Here is a 12,727-nt window from a genome sequence, read left to right on the forward strand (position 1 = left end):
CAAAAGCTATGGTGACTGAACTGATTAATGATTTTTAGCATAGGTGATGTCTGTAAGGCATCTGACGGGTAAAGTGGACAGTGGTTCAATGGTTAAGAGAGTGCAATTTGGAGGATGGGGATGTGTCTTTGAAGCATGTTTCAATCAATAAGAGCTACAGAATTGGCAGATGCAAAATAAAAAAGAGACATTTACTTCTGGTCATGAGTTATACAGGTTGCCAGTGTGATCTTTCCAGTGTTAACTACCCATGACCATTGCTAGTAAAAGTAGCATACTTTTGCTGCGAGTTACCTTTGATTCTTGCAATCAGTCCTTGCAAAAACAAGTGCTTGATTGAAGGATGTTTAGTTTTGTAATCTGCAGTTTAGTGCAGAGCAAAATTATTGTGCTGCTTGCTATGTGAATGGCTGATGTAAGGTACTTTGTAATTTTCCATATAGCGTGAGTTCAGAAAAAAGAGGAAAAAAATAATTTGCAGCATATATCAGGGGTCTGCGTGGCATACATTATGGATTTAATAAATGATACTGGAACAACGATTTATGATACTGGAACAACGATTTAGAAGCTCTTTGCTCTGCATAACGCATACAGGTAACAAAATTAGTGTGTTACTCAGCGTAGAGTAAGTCATCACAAAATCAACGGTTTCTTTTGATTAGGAGTTGTACTGGTGGACATTGGATAAAGGCCACCATCATAGTTTGGACTTCACTAAAACTGCCTATCCTACTTTATGAAAAGTTTATGGAGTACATGAAAAGATTTTGCTTTATCATGTGAGTTTGCCACTGAGCACTTGTGAGGCATGCTTGACAGCCCTCGAGACTCTCCATATCTCATGTTGTACAGAATGCCATGAGTCTGATGTGCTTACTTTCTTTGCTTCCTCAATAGCATCATCTATTCCGGGGAAGGATTTGCTTCCATAATCATTATGCTTTGAAGGGCCATAAATCTGCAATATGCAAATTCACAAGTCACTTTATTAGTGAATATGTGGATATAGTGGTCACCAAGGTGTAATTCCACTGTCTTGTTTCTGTGAAAATTGCCTTTAGGAAATAACCGAATCTCTTAAAACAGCTAGAATTACAAGAGGAAGAATGAGCATACCAAATGCTTATACCACGACCTTCCGAAAAGTCCATTAGGGTCCGCGAATGCTCTTTCTGCCATCATTAACCTGTCATTCAGCTCCCTTTCTCTCATATGGTACTCTTTCCATATTGATGACCAGCTTTTGCTTTCTTTTATTGCCTGGGATTATTTTCTTCTGTCAGTGATCACTATGAGAATGAAAATTTGACTATTGCTTTCTCTAAGTCCTACCTTTACATCGATATTTATTTTGGTGGCTGCTCCTCTGAAATCCTCAATGGCCTTAAACAAGGGGGTGAGGTTCAGCTCCTTGTCTATGAGCTCATCTTCTAAATCCTTTGCGGCTTTCTGTAATTTTTGGAGTTTTTACTTTCATCTATATATATTTCCAACAAATTGCTGCATACTGCTGAATTTCTCTGAAGTCAAAATTACTACATCCAACTCAGTATTGATATATACCTGGAGTTCAGATGCATATGAGAGGTAATCGAAAGGTAGAAATTCCTCATCCGCAAGACGGAGAGCTATGAGACCCCAAATGCTTGCCACTGTTTACAGAAAAAGACAAATTCCAGTTGACGTACTGGTACTGGAGGTGCAATCCTTAAGTTATAGTATGGGACAGATTATAAGCTAACGAGGCATTACTGAACCAACTGATGTCTCTTCTTCATGCACATGTATTTTTATCTCCTGATTATGTGAAGGTCTATGTGGTACCTGCAAGATGTCTGTGGAACATTGGGTCCCCAAACTTTTCCATCCAAACAAAATCATCGTACATAGAGTGGTACACTGGGTATCCTGCAATACAGAAGAAGATTACATCATTAACATGCTATTGGTGAATTATCCTGTAGATGCTTTTGAAAGCAATGTCTAGAACTTGAAGTTATAAGCAACCAGAAGGTTGTAGTTCCTAAGGATCTTAAACCTTAGGTAACTGGAAGGTAGCATTAGAAGAACTCTCATTTTACAAATATGGATTATATCATGCGTACAGTAGTCATACTTAAGTACAAAATGATGGAACCAAATGATTAAAGGTGAAAACTAGAAAGTAGAAAGTCAAAATTGGCTGGTGACAGATGGAGTTTTGTTTCCTTTATCTCCTAACCCCTTTCCTTGGTGGTCCTGGATTCTTTGCTTGCTCGATTTTGGAAAAATAGGGACATGTTGACAAATGACTTCCTGAAGAATGTATGAGGCAGTGCAAATTTCTCGAGTTTTCTTGTTATTTGCTTTCATCATCGAGAATGACATGCTAAGGCTTCAAAGATACTCCTTGCACGGTGAAACAATCACTTTTGCTAGTTCCTTCCGGATGTATCCTTTTATAGTTAGTGATGCCGGTGATGTTGCTAAAACCTCCACATCAGATAAGACTATGTATCCTATCGGTCTAGACACATCAGCTGTCTTGTGTACAGAATGATAGTATGTTAAGTATGTACTTACATTTATTTTGAACAGAATTTTACTCATCGTTCTCTTTCCAAAGTAGTGATTTGAAGCTTTGGGTTCTTCTAGATCCATCTTAGTTAGGGCATAAATATTAGTAAAATCGTTGCAGTTGTGAATTTCAACAGCCTCTCTAGTCAAAATAGCTGCTTACATGTTGCGGCCTTTTTAAACTCCAAGAAAATCATAGATACTGGCATGCATAAATGAACGCTATTATGGTCTTGTTTGTGTGACCTTATGAACTAGCATTTCCATGTCAAGTGTTGAGTCATCATAGCAAAAATTTTGTCAATGTTACCTCCTCCAAAAAATAAGTCTGCTGCCGGGACACCAACATGCTGAACAAAAGCTGCATAGTCTGATCCACCACCTCCTAACCGATCAACCTCCATAATCAAGTTCTAAGAATTAGTGAGGATAAATGAGACAGGTTTTGCTTTAGATTTTGCTTTATGGAAGTAATATTCATTTGACAGAAGCCAATGTAAAATAAAGATGATTGCTTGTAGCTGGAGGCAAGGTACTTGTATCTCTATTCTTGAATTATCAGATTGTAGTTTATCTGCTTTTGTCTTTGGAATGAGGGCTTGCTATGGAACAATTTTATGCTTACCACGGGGGCAGATTTGCTTTGACCAGCCCAAGATTCATAAATGGTTTGGGATGAGTTATCTGGATCTTGAACCTTTAAAAAAGAATTAACCGAGTGATTGAGTTAGTTACAGATGTTGAATGCAGCATCACAAAGATTGAAATCCAGACAACTCAAGTTAAAACATATAAGCAGAGGCTGCTTCTGCAAATACTTCTTAAGCCATAAGAATTTGTGTCTCCATTGCCTATATGTTCCATTTAATTTCAAGCCGCGATTGCTAGTTACAACGTACCTGCTGAGCAGCTTGTCTGAGCAGTTGATCAAGTTGTGGAGTTGAAGCGGCATGGAATCCTGCACTTGATACTGCGCAATCAACGTTCAGGTAAGCAACAGCCTTTGAAGCTAACAGTGCTCTGTTTTCTTCTACCCATTCAGTTGACCCTACCTGAGTTGGTAGATTTTCTTTTAGTTCTATTTAAGCATGGCACTCAAAACACGAGCGCGGGTGCGCAGAGAGAGAGAGAGAGAGAGAGAGAGAGAGAGAGAGAGAGAGAGAGAGAGAGAGAGAGAGAGAGAGAGAGAGACCAAGCCATATTCCTCAGCATCCCAATTGCAGAAGACAATCGTTCTTCTAGGTCTCCACCCCTTTTTTAGTAGCTTTCCTAGCCTTTGTGCGATCTGCATCTTGTAAGTAATCAAGTCAAACCAGCATGGAGGCGTGATGGATTTACTTGCTTGAGTTTTACCGTTCTACATTACTTGTGGTGACACAGATTCATTTCACTCTCACATTCTTACTTTGCACTATAGTTTATTGCACAATGCAGACATTATTACCTCCAACAGTGCTGCAGTACCACTATTAGGATCAACTGCTCCAAATGTCCATGCATCCCGGTGATTGCCTAGCAGTACATACCTGGAAAAAAGTAGAATCTGATTGATTAGTCCATTACGAGGCAAGCTACTCAAACGTCACTGTTCTCATGATGCAAGCTTATATGGTATCACGAAAACTTTCATAAGTGCATCCGCACTCTTGCTCCAGAAAGTAAAATACTTACCTATCAGGTTCTTCTACTCCTTCAATAACTCCAATAACATTCTCTATTGTTGCTATGGTTTGATTTCCCTGACAACAATGAAACGCCTCTTTCAGTAAATTTTAGCCATTATATAGTCAAGTTTCAAGTGGATACTTTGGTGGATAGGAACTAGTGACGCATGTCGTTCTTACAGAATAAGTGAGATTCAGAATCCCAGGCCCGGGTCCAACCCTATATGGAGGAGCATCTTTGCTCCCTTGCCAATCATCTTTTGCCAGCTGTCCACCGAGCGACCTCATTATAGTCTCGCCATCAGCTCCTGACACTGGCAGTGAAGGTATCAGAGGAACATCCCCTTCCTTCTCTATTTCTTCATTGGATAGCCTCTCACTTCCTTTTGTGCTTGGCCATCCCGGCGTCGCGGGGTCCCCGGCCCCCGTGTACACCGACCCTACTTGGACCCCGCTCGGCGGCATCCACCTGTCATCTGGGAACCACTTTACATCGCCCCCTCCGCCGCCGTAATCCTTCCTATCGGTGTATATGATCACCCCTATTGCCCCTGCCTCATATGCCTTACGCACGATATCTCCTCTGTATATCTGCCCATATTTCGCCAATACTACTGTACCCGTGACATTCACTCCCATTTCTTTTAATGTCTCGTAGTCCTCTACCCGCCCATAATTGACGTAAACCACGGGTCCCGTGGCGGTGCCGGACTTGGCATAGCCATGAAAGGTAGGGAATACTTCGTTGGCCACATCGGCATAGGGATCACCATCATAGATCTCTTGGCGGAGGATGAACTTTACCGCCGGCTCGGGCGGTGGACGCGTGAGCGTCAGGGAGCGCGATATCGGGTAAGTGAGGAGGACGTCGTAGGCGGCGATGTGGGCTCGGACGTTGTAGGACGCGAGGGTGGATAGGACGTAGGCTGCGGCTTCCGCGTTGGCGGGCGTCCCCGCCACGTGGGGCCGGCGGGTGAGGGTGTAGAGGTGGTGGGCCACGGAGGCATTGTCGGAGATGGAGGTCGATAGGAAGAGGGAGTGATAGAACGATTTCGGAGGGGGAGGGAAGGAGAAGAAGAGGGTGAGGGTGGTGGTTACACCAAGAAAGGTTGCTGTGGCTAGTTTGTACATGGGGAGGTTCTAGCTTTGGGTCTGTAAAAAGAGGTGGGGTAACTACTTGATGGTGGTACTGCTTGATGGACTGGTACAAAGAGCAGCTCCGAAATTTCTATTGCAGAGAGAGAGGTGTTTGGATAGTGAGGTTAAACCATCAAGAAAAGCGCTGAAAAGCCATTTCAGAGAGAGAGAGAGAGGGAGAGAGAGAGGGAGGGAGATATTTTCAACCTTGGAGGTGGTGGTCTTTGTCTACTCAACAGCCATTGGAGAGGCGAAATGAGAGGTCATTGATCATCACCCTTCTGCTAAAACGCTTCAAGTCATAGAGAGAGAGAGAGAGAGAGAGAGAGAGAGAGATATTTTCAACCTTGGAGATGGTGGTCTTTGTCTGCTTGGAGAGGCGAAATAAGAGGTCATTGATCATTACCCTTCTGCTAAAACGCTTCAAGTCTTATCCGATGACTCCGACGATGGAGACAAATTCCAACCCATGATTCTTTTAATAATTGAGGGCCTATCTGCTCGCGGGCCGGGGGCACGCCATTCAGTGTCATCAAAAGCAGAGATACTTAGGAAGGAGACAAACAGAGATAAGAAAATCCAATTTTTCCTTACATTTGCTGTCAATCATTTTCCATCAAGAGTCCCAGTGCACGGGTTTTCGCTGTCTTTAGCGTGAACCTACACACCCTTTTGAAATTCCGAGGAAATTGTTGTCTTGATGGGTAAGTCTAAGAAGAGATTCAGGTTTTGCCTGTCGATGTACTTGGGATTTCGTGGTTAAGGGGTTAATTTGCTAGGTTCTTTTTTCTGGCCCGTGATTTTCCATTGGCGTTGAGATGATGATTTTGCAGTTTCTTGCCTGCTGGCTGATTGATACTTTTAGCGCAATTTGCTGGTTTGCTGATCCATGCATTCTAATAGTTAATTAGATTCTATCTTTCCATTGCCTATCGCGTCGATGTCGCCGGAATTTCTTATTATCAAAATGAGCCTTTCCTCCATTTTCCCAGAACCAGACTCTGGCGCTGGACGCGAAGATTTCCCAAATCAGCCTTCTCGTGCTGTGACATCAAGTATCAAGTCCGATTAGAGATTTGGATTGACCTGTTCACGGGCCAGAGAACAATCTCCAAATCATTCACCTTTTCCGCATTGCTTTCATGAATTTTCACGAAAGGTTCTAAAACAAGAGTTTTGATTTTCAGTGACAAGATGTTCCTCATCAGGCTCCAGATCCACTTTGGCCCGTGAGTTTCCACGTGCATCCCTGTGCTCTCTTGTGATGTTACAGTTCAAAATCTTGGTTAAAATTCGTCTTTTTCCCTGCCACGGCAAAGGTTTACGTTTTAGGGTGCGTTTGTTTGTTTGACTGAAAGAGTTTTTAGTAAATTAGTTATTCGGACTTTCACTTGTTTAACTTGCTAAAAATGATTGGTTAATGGAAAACCATTTACGGTAAAAAAAAATGTATACCTAAAGTAAGGAAAATGAATTGCCTAACCTAAAAAGGGAAAAACGTTTTCTTGGAAAATGATAAAGTTTTTACTGAAACAAACACACCTTTAAAATACATTTTGAGTGCTTATACAATCTGGAAGTGTTATAAAAACTATTAAAGTGCTTTACTCGCATGTCGTGCAATTAATTAAGACAAAATCAAATCATATGATCTTATCATATGCATATCTACAGTTTGATCTTCGACCGAAAGGGTGACGACCCAAAGTAGGCAACATCTTCATTTTTCCATCGATAGAATATTAGAATGCAATGATAGGTGTTGGCACCAAGTGGGTTTGGATGTTTTCGATTCCTCAATAAACTTTTCTGAGCTACAAGCCCAAATGACTAGTTTCTCTCCTTTGCCAATGGGCCCAATGATTAGGTTAATTAGTTAAATCTAATGTTCATTCACACTAATCATCTAGGAATGTTCGCGGAGATCGCCTTCTTTTAGACTGGTCCGGTGAGAAGGATCGAGCGGCAATTGACCCGGATAACACCAGCTCAAGTGGTCGGGCACTAGGTCAAGCTTATATTGATCCCATCCGTTTTTAAGTAGAAAGTTAGGAAAAAAATGTAGGGAAAAACAAAGCTTGGAATAGGTTGGGAGCGATTGGTCTGGGCATAAGGAAAATTTCCAATATGGGAATCGAAAGACACCTGCTTAAATCTTATCGATTGCGTGTAAGCCACTATGAGTTAGGATCACTTGCACAAGATCTAAATTTAATTGTGTTATGAAACTTACAAGGTGTTCCATGAGTTTCAGATAACTGGGTTTCTACGCTTGGGTCTCTTGGATTATAGAAGAAAAAATGTAGGAGAATTAGAAAGAACTTGTGGACCGAACCATACCAGGCGAATACTTCTCCAATGCATATGTCAACTCCCGTTCAATCGGCAACAATAAAGAGTTTTAGGTCGATGCGATTCAAGGACTGCACAAACACTGAGCCGCATAGAGCTATTATTGAAATCCATAACGATGTCAATTGACAGGTAGCTACATTAGCTTAATGTTAAACACATACTAAATCTAATCCATGATAAAGTATCAACTTGTGGATGGTTTGGATACATTCCCACTCAAGATCATACCTAACCATCCAATCCAAACCCAAGGAGAGACACTCACGGGCACTAACAGAAACAACAGCCCATTGGCAAAAGTTCCTCTGTTTGTCCGAACCTCCACTCCTTTTCTTCATTAATTTAGTCATTTGTAAGCCAAAAAGTGCACCCGTTTGACGCCTCCCCGTCTTGTGGCTAGCATTGCTCTCCTGTGACCCTCTCTCTCTCTCTCTCTCTCTCTCTCTCTCTCTCTCTCTCTCTCTACATGGATGTCAGCAGTACTAGAAGCACCCGTGACCTTATGACCCTTTATCTGTCAAATGATTCTCCAATTCAGCATCACTTTCCACCTAAACCCAGAGCGCTATGTGAGAAAGAAAAAAAAATGACAATCAACGTATATAAAACTCAATCACTAAGGCCATTCCTCTCCACCACTTCGAACTCCCACGTTAAAACATTCCCTCCACTTCTCATCCTCTCCATCATTCTCATTCTGTCATCACCAATGCCAGAAAACAAGCATTCCCCCATATTCCGCGTTCTTGTTCTCTTCCTCCTCCTCCTCCTCCTCAGCTCGAGAACCTCGCTATGCCACACCAAGGGGCTGAGGCCCAAGAGCTCGGCCGGGAAGCAGCCACCGCAGAACGTGACGCGGGCCCAGTTCTCCGAGCAGCAATTCATGAAGTGGGTCAAATTCGTGGGCGGCCTCAGGCACTCGGTGTTCAAGGCCGCCAAGAACAAGCTCTCCCCTTCCTACACCCTCACCGTCCACAAGAACCCCGCCGCCGGCGACTTCACGACAATCCAGGACGCGATCGACTCACTCCCCTTCATCAACCTTGTGAGGGTCGTGATCAAGGTTCATGCAGGAGTTTACACGTGAGTAAACATTTTCCTCTTCTTCTTTCTTTTTTTCTCCCGCTCTTGTTCTTGCTCTGCATACACGTTTATGTACTTCCAAGCTCTGTTCGCAACACATTTTGTCTTGTTGACTATGTTCTTTTGCTTTTTGGGGCTTGGCCAAAAAAAAGTTGGTCCTGTTCTCTCTCTCTCTCTCTCTCCGTGACCATTGATTGTAGAGTTCCTCTTGTCTGCACTCACTTGTTTTGTATCTTTCATTGGCTTTGTCCTCCTTTCTAGCTTTGGTTCTGTTTGTTCTGTCCAATTTACTTAGTGACCAACTTAGCCATCAGATTTGTACAAATGGTGTCTGATTTGAATTTCCTCTCTGAACTTCTTTGCAGGGAAAAAGTTAATATTCCTCTATTGAAGTCCTTCATCACAATTGAAGGTGCGGGGGCAGATAAGACAATAGTCCAATGGGGAGATACAGCACAAACACCAGGGCCAAGAGGCCAGCCCATGGGGACTTATGGTTCTGCTACTTTTGCCGTCAATTCACCATACTTCATAGCCAAGAACATCACCTTCAAGGTCACCTTCTCCTTCCGATTCCATCACCAATTTCTCTTCACAAATAATGACTTTTCAGGTGGCTCTGAGATCACGCAATTCTCTAAAATGTATACATTTCGATTAGCAATTTGTGTGAAACACGCACTTTTTTTTTTTTTTGGTTATAATTAGGAGTAGCAATTTGAAACACGACAATTCACTACCTAACTTAACATGCCCACGAGCACAAAAGATACAAAAGTATAATCCTAATTGATATTTTTTTAGTTTTTTTTTATTTCAAAGGGGTGCAAATTCACGTCTTCATGATTTATGACGTCATTATCTAACAATGAAATGTATTAAAGTTAATTTGTCCATTTGGGGGTTGCGATGCAGAACACCACACCGGTGCCGAAACCAGGAGCAATAGGGAAGCAAGCGGTGGCGTTCCGGATATCGGCGGACACGGCGGCATTCTGGGGCTGCAGTTTCTTGGGAGCTCAGGACACACTCTATGACCATCTGGGCAGGCATTATTACAAGGATTGTTACATTGAAGGCTCTGTGGATTTCATCTTTGGCAATGCCCTCTCACTCTTTGAGGTTACAACTCTCTCTCTTGTCTCTCTTCTTTATTTCCTCCACTCAATTTATGAAAAGAACAATTCAACATCTCGACTGGATTGTGAATTCTAGTCCTGTCTTCCTTGCATTCTTGCTTGATAAATAAAATAATTACCTAAGCTCGTTTCTAATAAATTAAACTAATCAAATTTCAAAATTAAACAGCGATATCGTCACTATTTTTTTTTTCTGTTGCGCAATGTGATTGGCTCTACCTATCACTTCAAACATAGAGCAAACAAACATGATAAATTTCTTTCGGTTCATGTCGCATGCTGAGGTGATTTGACAAGAACAGGGGATTTTCCCGTTTTCTTTAGCCTTTTCATTTCTTTATCTTTGATTTCTCTTTGCTTTTGACATAACTTAATGGCCACAAATAGTCAGAATTTAGAAGTTCATTTTTGTGGGAGAGGTGAAAATGTGATAGTGGTCCAATTCCTCCCAAGCCACAATCAGCACCACCGTTTTGCAGGCCCATGAAGCCAGCTTAACTTTTCAAGGATGCTGATAGAGTGGGCATTAGACTGAGCTCTATGCTATTGCTGTCCCACCGGAAAAGCTCTTCTAAAACCTAAAGTATTTAATGAAAGTGCTTACATCATGAATGATGACATGGGATATCTAGCTAATTAAAATTTCAGTATAGGAGGCTGCACCCTTAAATCTTCATCTAAGACTTGTTTATGAAATGACAGTTTGGTTTTGGTATGCTGGTGATTTGACAAAAAGTTATTATTTTTCTGACACGAGAGACTGTTGGACCAGATTGCTTGGTGCACTCCAATGTAAGGAATGTCCTAGAGGATACTTATGTCACGGCATTTTCACAAATGACATGTTTTGACATTTCTCTAAACTCATATGCATGCACGATACTATGAATTAAAAGGCGCGCCGGTAATGGATATGTGGGATGCAGAGTTGTCACGTGCACGCGATAGCGCAGAACATGGGCGCGTTGACGGCTCAGGGGAGGAGCAGCATGTTGGACGACACGGGGTTCTCTTTCCTCAACTGTAAGGTCACAGGTTCGGGCGCGCTCTATCTCGGGAGGGCGTGGGGTCCCTTTTCGAGGGTCGTCTTCGCCTACACCTGGATGGACGACATCATCATCCCCAAGGGCTGGTATAACTGGGGAGACCCTAATCGCGAAATGTATGTATATATACACGCTCGCCCTCCTATCTCCCGCATTGATTAGCTTTTTCTATCACATTGGTACTAATTCGAGTCTATACAATAATTTTTGGGGATAGGTTCGAAAATAGTAAGTCTCTTGATTGGGCATATTATTTGGTGGTCCACCAAAGATCAGGTTCTATTTGCGCTTTTTAGCCTTCTCCTAGGTCTAAAACATAATGGGGCCTTCTTTACTAACAAACTAGTAACTACAACGCCAAGATGCTTCCTTTGCAATTTAGCTGAATTCATTGAACACTTTTCACTTTATTAGTAAAGTCCTTGTACTCCTCCCTTACTAGAAACTAGGCAATCAACCCTCTTCTTGAAGATGGCCGATCTTCCCTTCTTTCATATTGGCATCTTCAATTTGAAATCACCGTATCGACATAGTGATCGCCAAAATCGAACCTCGAATTTCATAAAATTCAAAGTAACTTTTTAGAATAATTTTCAGAAAATTTAGGTCTATGGTCCAATTATTCCAAATACTTTTCTCATTCAATCCTAGGTCATGAAGCACCACCACTATCACTACCGTCCTCAATGAACCTAGTGCTTTGGACAGTGCCACCGCCTTTTTTCCATCGAAGCCGTGCTCATGGGTCTACGTATTTGTCATCTTACTCTTTTTGCCCTTATGGTCAGCTCCTCTGCTGATAGCATATTATATTACCAATTACAAGTTCCGAAATGACGGGACCGCCCTCCCGAAGACTCCTGCACAGCCACTCATTCCCTTTGCAAGGGGCGGGGGCAGCTTCGGAATTACGTAAATGGAAAGAGCCTAGGGCTGAAGAGGAATAGTGACCTAAGTGCATGTCCTTTTCTCTTTTTCCCTATGTACAGTCTACGTGTAATGCACCTCCACTAGAGCATGGCATACCCAAGAAACATTAAAAACCCTAGGCCACCCACCTAATCCATAACATCCCACCAAGGCAATCTCTCTATGTTGGGCAATTTTTGGCACTTTTATTGAGTTGGCCTGTCACTTCTAGCATGCCCATAGGTTATGCTTTTTGCATAGAAATTGGTCATTTCATTTTATTTGTACATAACTTCTGCACATTTTCTAAAAGCATGATCAGGCCAGTACACATATATATATCGATTTATCTTTTGGCAAGTGGGTTCATTTTATTGATGGGTGAAGATTTTCATGTAAAGAGTAATCAAATAAAATATATTGTACTGCTAATGGTGATTTTAATATGAATCCTAATTGTTGTTGTGTGGTTTCTTTTTTGGACTGATGAATGCAGGACTGTGTTCTATGGGCAGTACAAGTGCATTGGACCGGGGGCAAGCTTTGCAGGGAGAGTGTCATGGTCAAGAGAGCTCACCGATGAGGAAGCCAAGCCTTTTCTCTCCCTTAGCTTCATTGATGGCTCCGAATGGATCAAGATGTAAGGCCACCATTGAGATCAAGAGATGTAGAATCTGCCATTATTCTTGTCCCAAAGTGATGTTTAGGTATATGTCGACTCGCTAAAATTGGTATACGAAATGACGCTACCGACGACTTTTTACTAGACGTTGAATACAACCCGCTCGTTTAAAATACCCGTATGCATTCTCGGAAAATGGGTATCGGGCCAGGT

At 42.1% G+C, this 12,727-nt stretch overlaps 2 protein-coding genes across 2 annotated transcripts; one reads left to right on the top strand and one right to left on the bottom strand.

The window, feature by feature from the left end:
- Positions 1 to 563: 563 nt before the first annotated feature.
- Positions 564 to 5,572, bottom strand: LOC115684552 (probable glutamate carboxypeptidase LAMP1). The gene is made up of 12 exons (XM_030609324.2): positions 4,404 to 5,572; positions 4,231 to 4,298; positions 4,004 to 4,085; positions 3,752 to 3,844; positions 3,459 to 3,611; positions 3,185 to 3,256; positions 2,870 to 2,957; positions 1,828 to 1,911; positions 1,567 to 1,655; positions 1,336 to 1,452; positions 1,120 to 1,263; positions 564 to 961 (listed from the first exon to the last, which is right to left on the bottom strand). The coding sequence occupies exons 1-12, from the start codon at positions 5,352 to 5,354 to the stop codon at positions 779 to 781; spliced, it is 2,124 nt and encodes a 707-aa protein (XP_030465184.2). The 5' UTR covers positions 5,355 to 5,572; the 3' UTR covers positions 564 to 778.
- Positions 5,573 to 8,257: 2,685 nt separating this feature from the next.
- LOC115684553 (probable pectinesterase 53) lies at positions 8,258 to 12,710 on the top strand. Its single transcript, XM_030609325.2, has 5 exons — positions 8,258 to 8,798; positions 9,164 to 9,353; positions 9,714 to 9,920; positions 10,864 to 11,099; positions 12,389 to 12,710. The coding sequence occupies exons 1-5, from the start codon at positions 8,302 to 8,304 to the stop codon at positions 12,534 to 12,536; spliced, it is 1,278 nt and encodes a 425-aa protein (XP_030465185.2). The 5' UTR covers positions 8,258 to 8,301; the 3' UTR covers positions 12,537 to 12,710.
- The last annotated feature ends 17 nt before the right edge of the window (positions 12,711 to 12,727 follow it).

This window comes from Syzygium oleosum, unplaced genomic scaffold, assembly GCF_021117445.2.
Source record: "Syzygium oleosum isolate NSW1041296 unplaced genomic scaffold, Sole_v2.1 Sole_v2.59, whole genome shotgun sequence".
Taxonomy (NCBI): Eukaryota; Viridiplantae; Streptophyta; class Magnoliopsida; order Myrtales; family Myrtaceae; genus Syzygium; species Syzygium oleosum.

Excerpts from the sequence above, each read along its gene's own strand:
- LOC115684552 (XM_030609324.2), bottom strand. The coding sequence starts at position 5,354 with ATGTACAAACTAGCCACAGCAACCTTTCTTGGTGTAACCACCACCCTC. Across the intron at positions 4,299-4,403 it reads TTCTGAATCTCACTTATTCT|GGAAATCAAACCATAGCAAC; the intron begins GTAAGAACGACA and ends CATTGTTGTCAG. Across the intron at positions 2,958-3,184 it reads AAAGCAAATCTGCCCCCGTG|GTTGATCGGTTAGGAGGTGG; the intron begins GTAAGCATAAAA and ends TTGATTATGGAG.
- LOC115684553 (XM_030609325.2), top strand. The coding sequence starts at position 8,302 with ATGACAATCAACGTATATAAAACTCAATCACTAAGGCCATTCCTCTCC. Across the intron at positions 9,354-9,713 it reads CCAAGAACATCACCTTCAAG|AACACCACACCGGTGCCGAA; the intron begins GTCACCTTCTCC and ends GTTGCGATGCAG. Across the intron at positions 11,100-12,388 it reads GGAGACCCTAATCGCGAAAT|GACTGTGTTCTATGGGCAGT; the intron begins GTATGTATATAT and ends TGATGAATGCAG.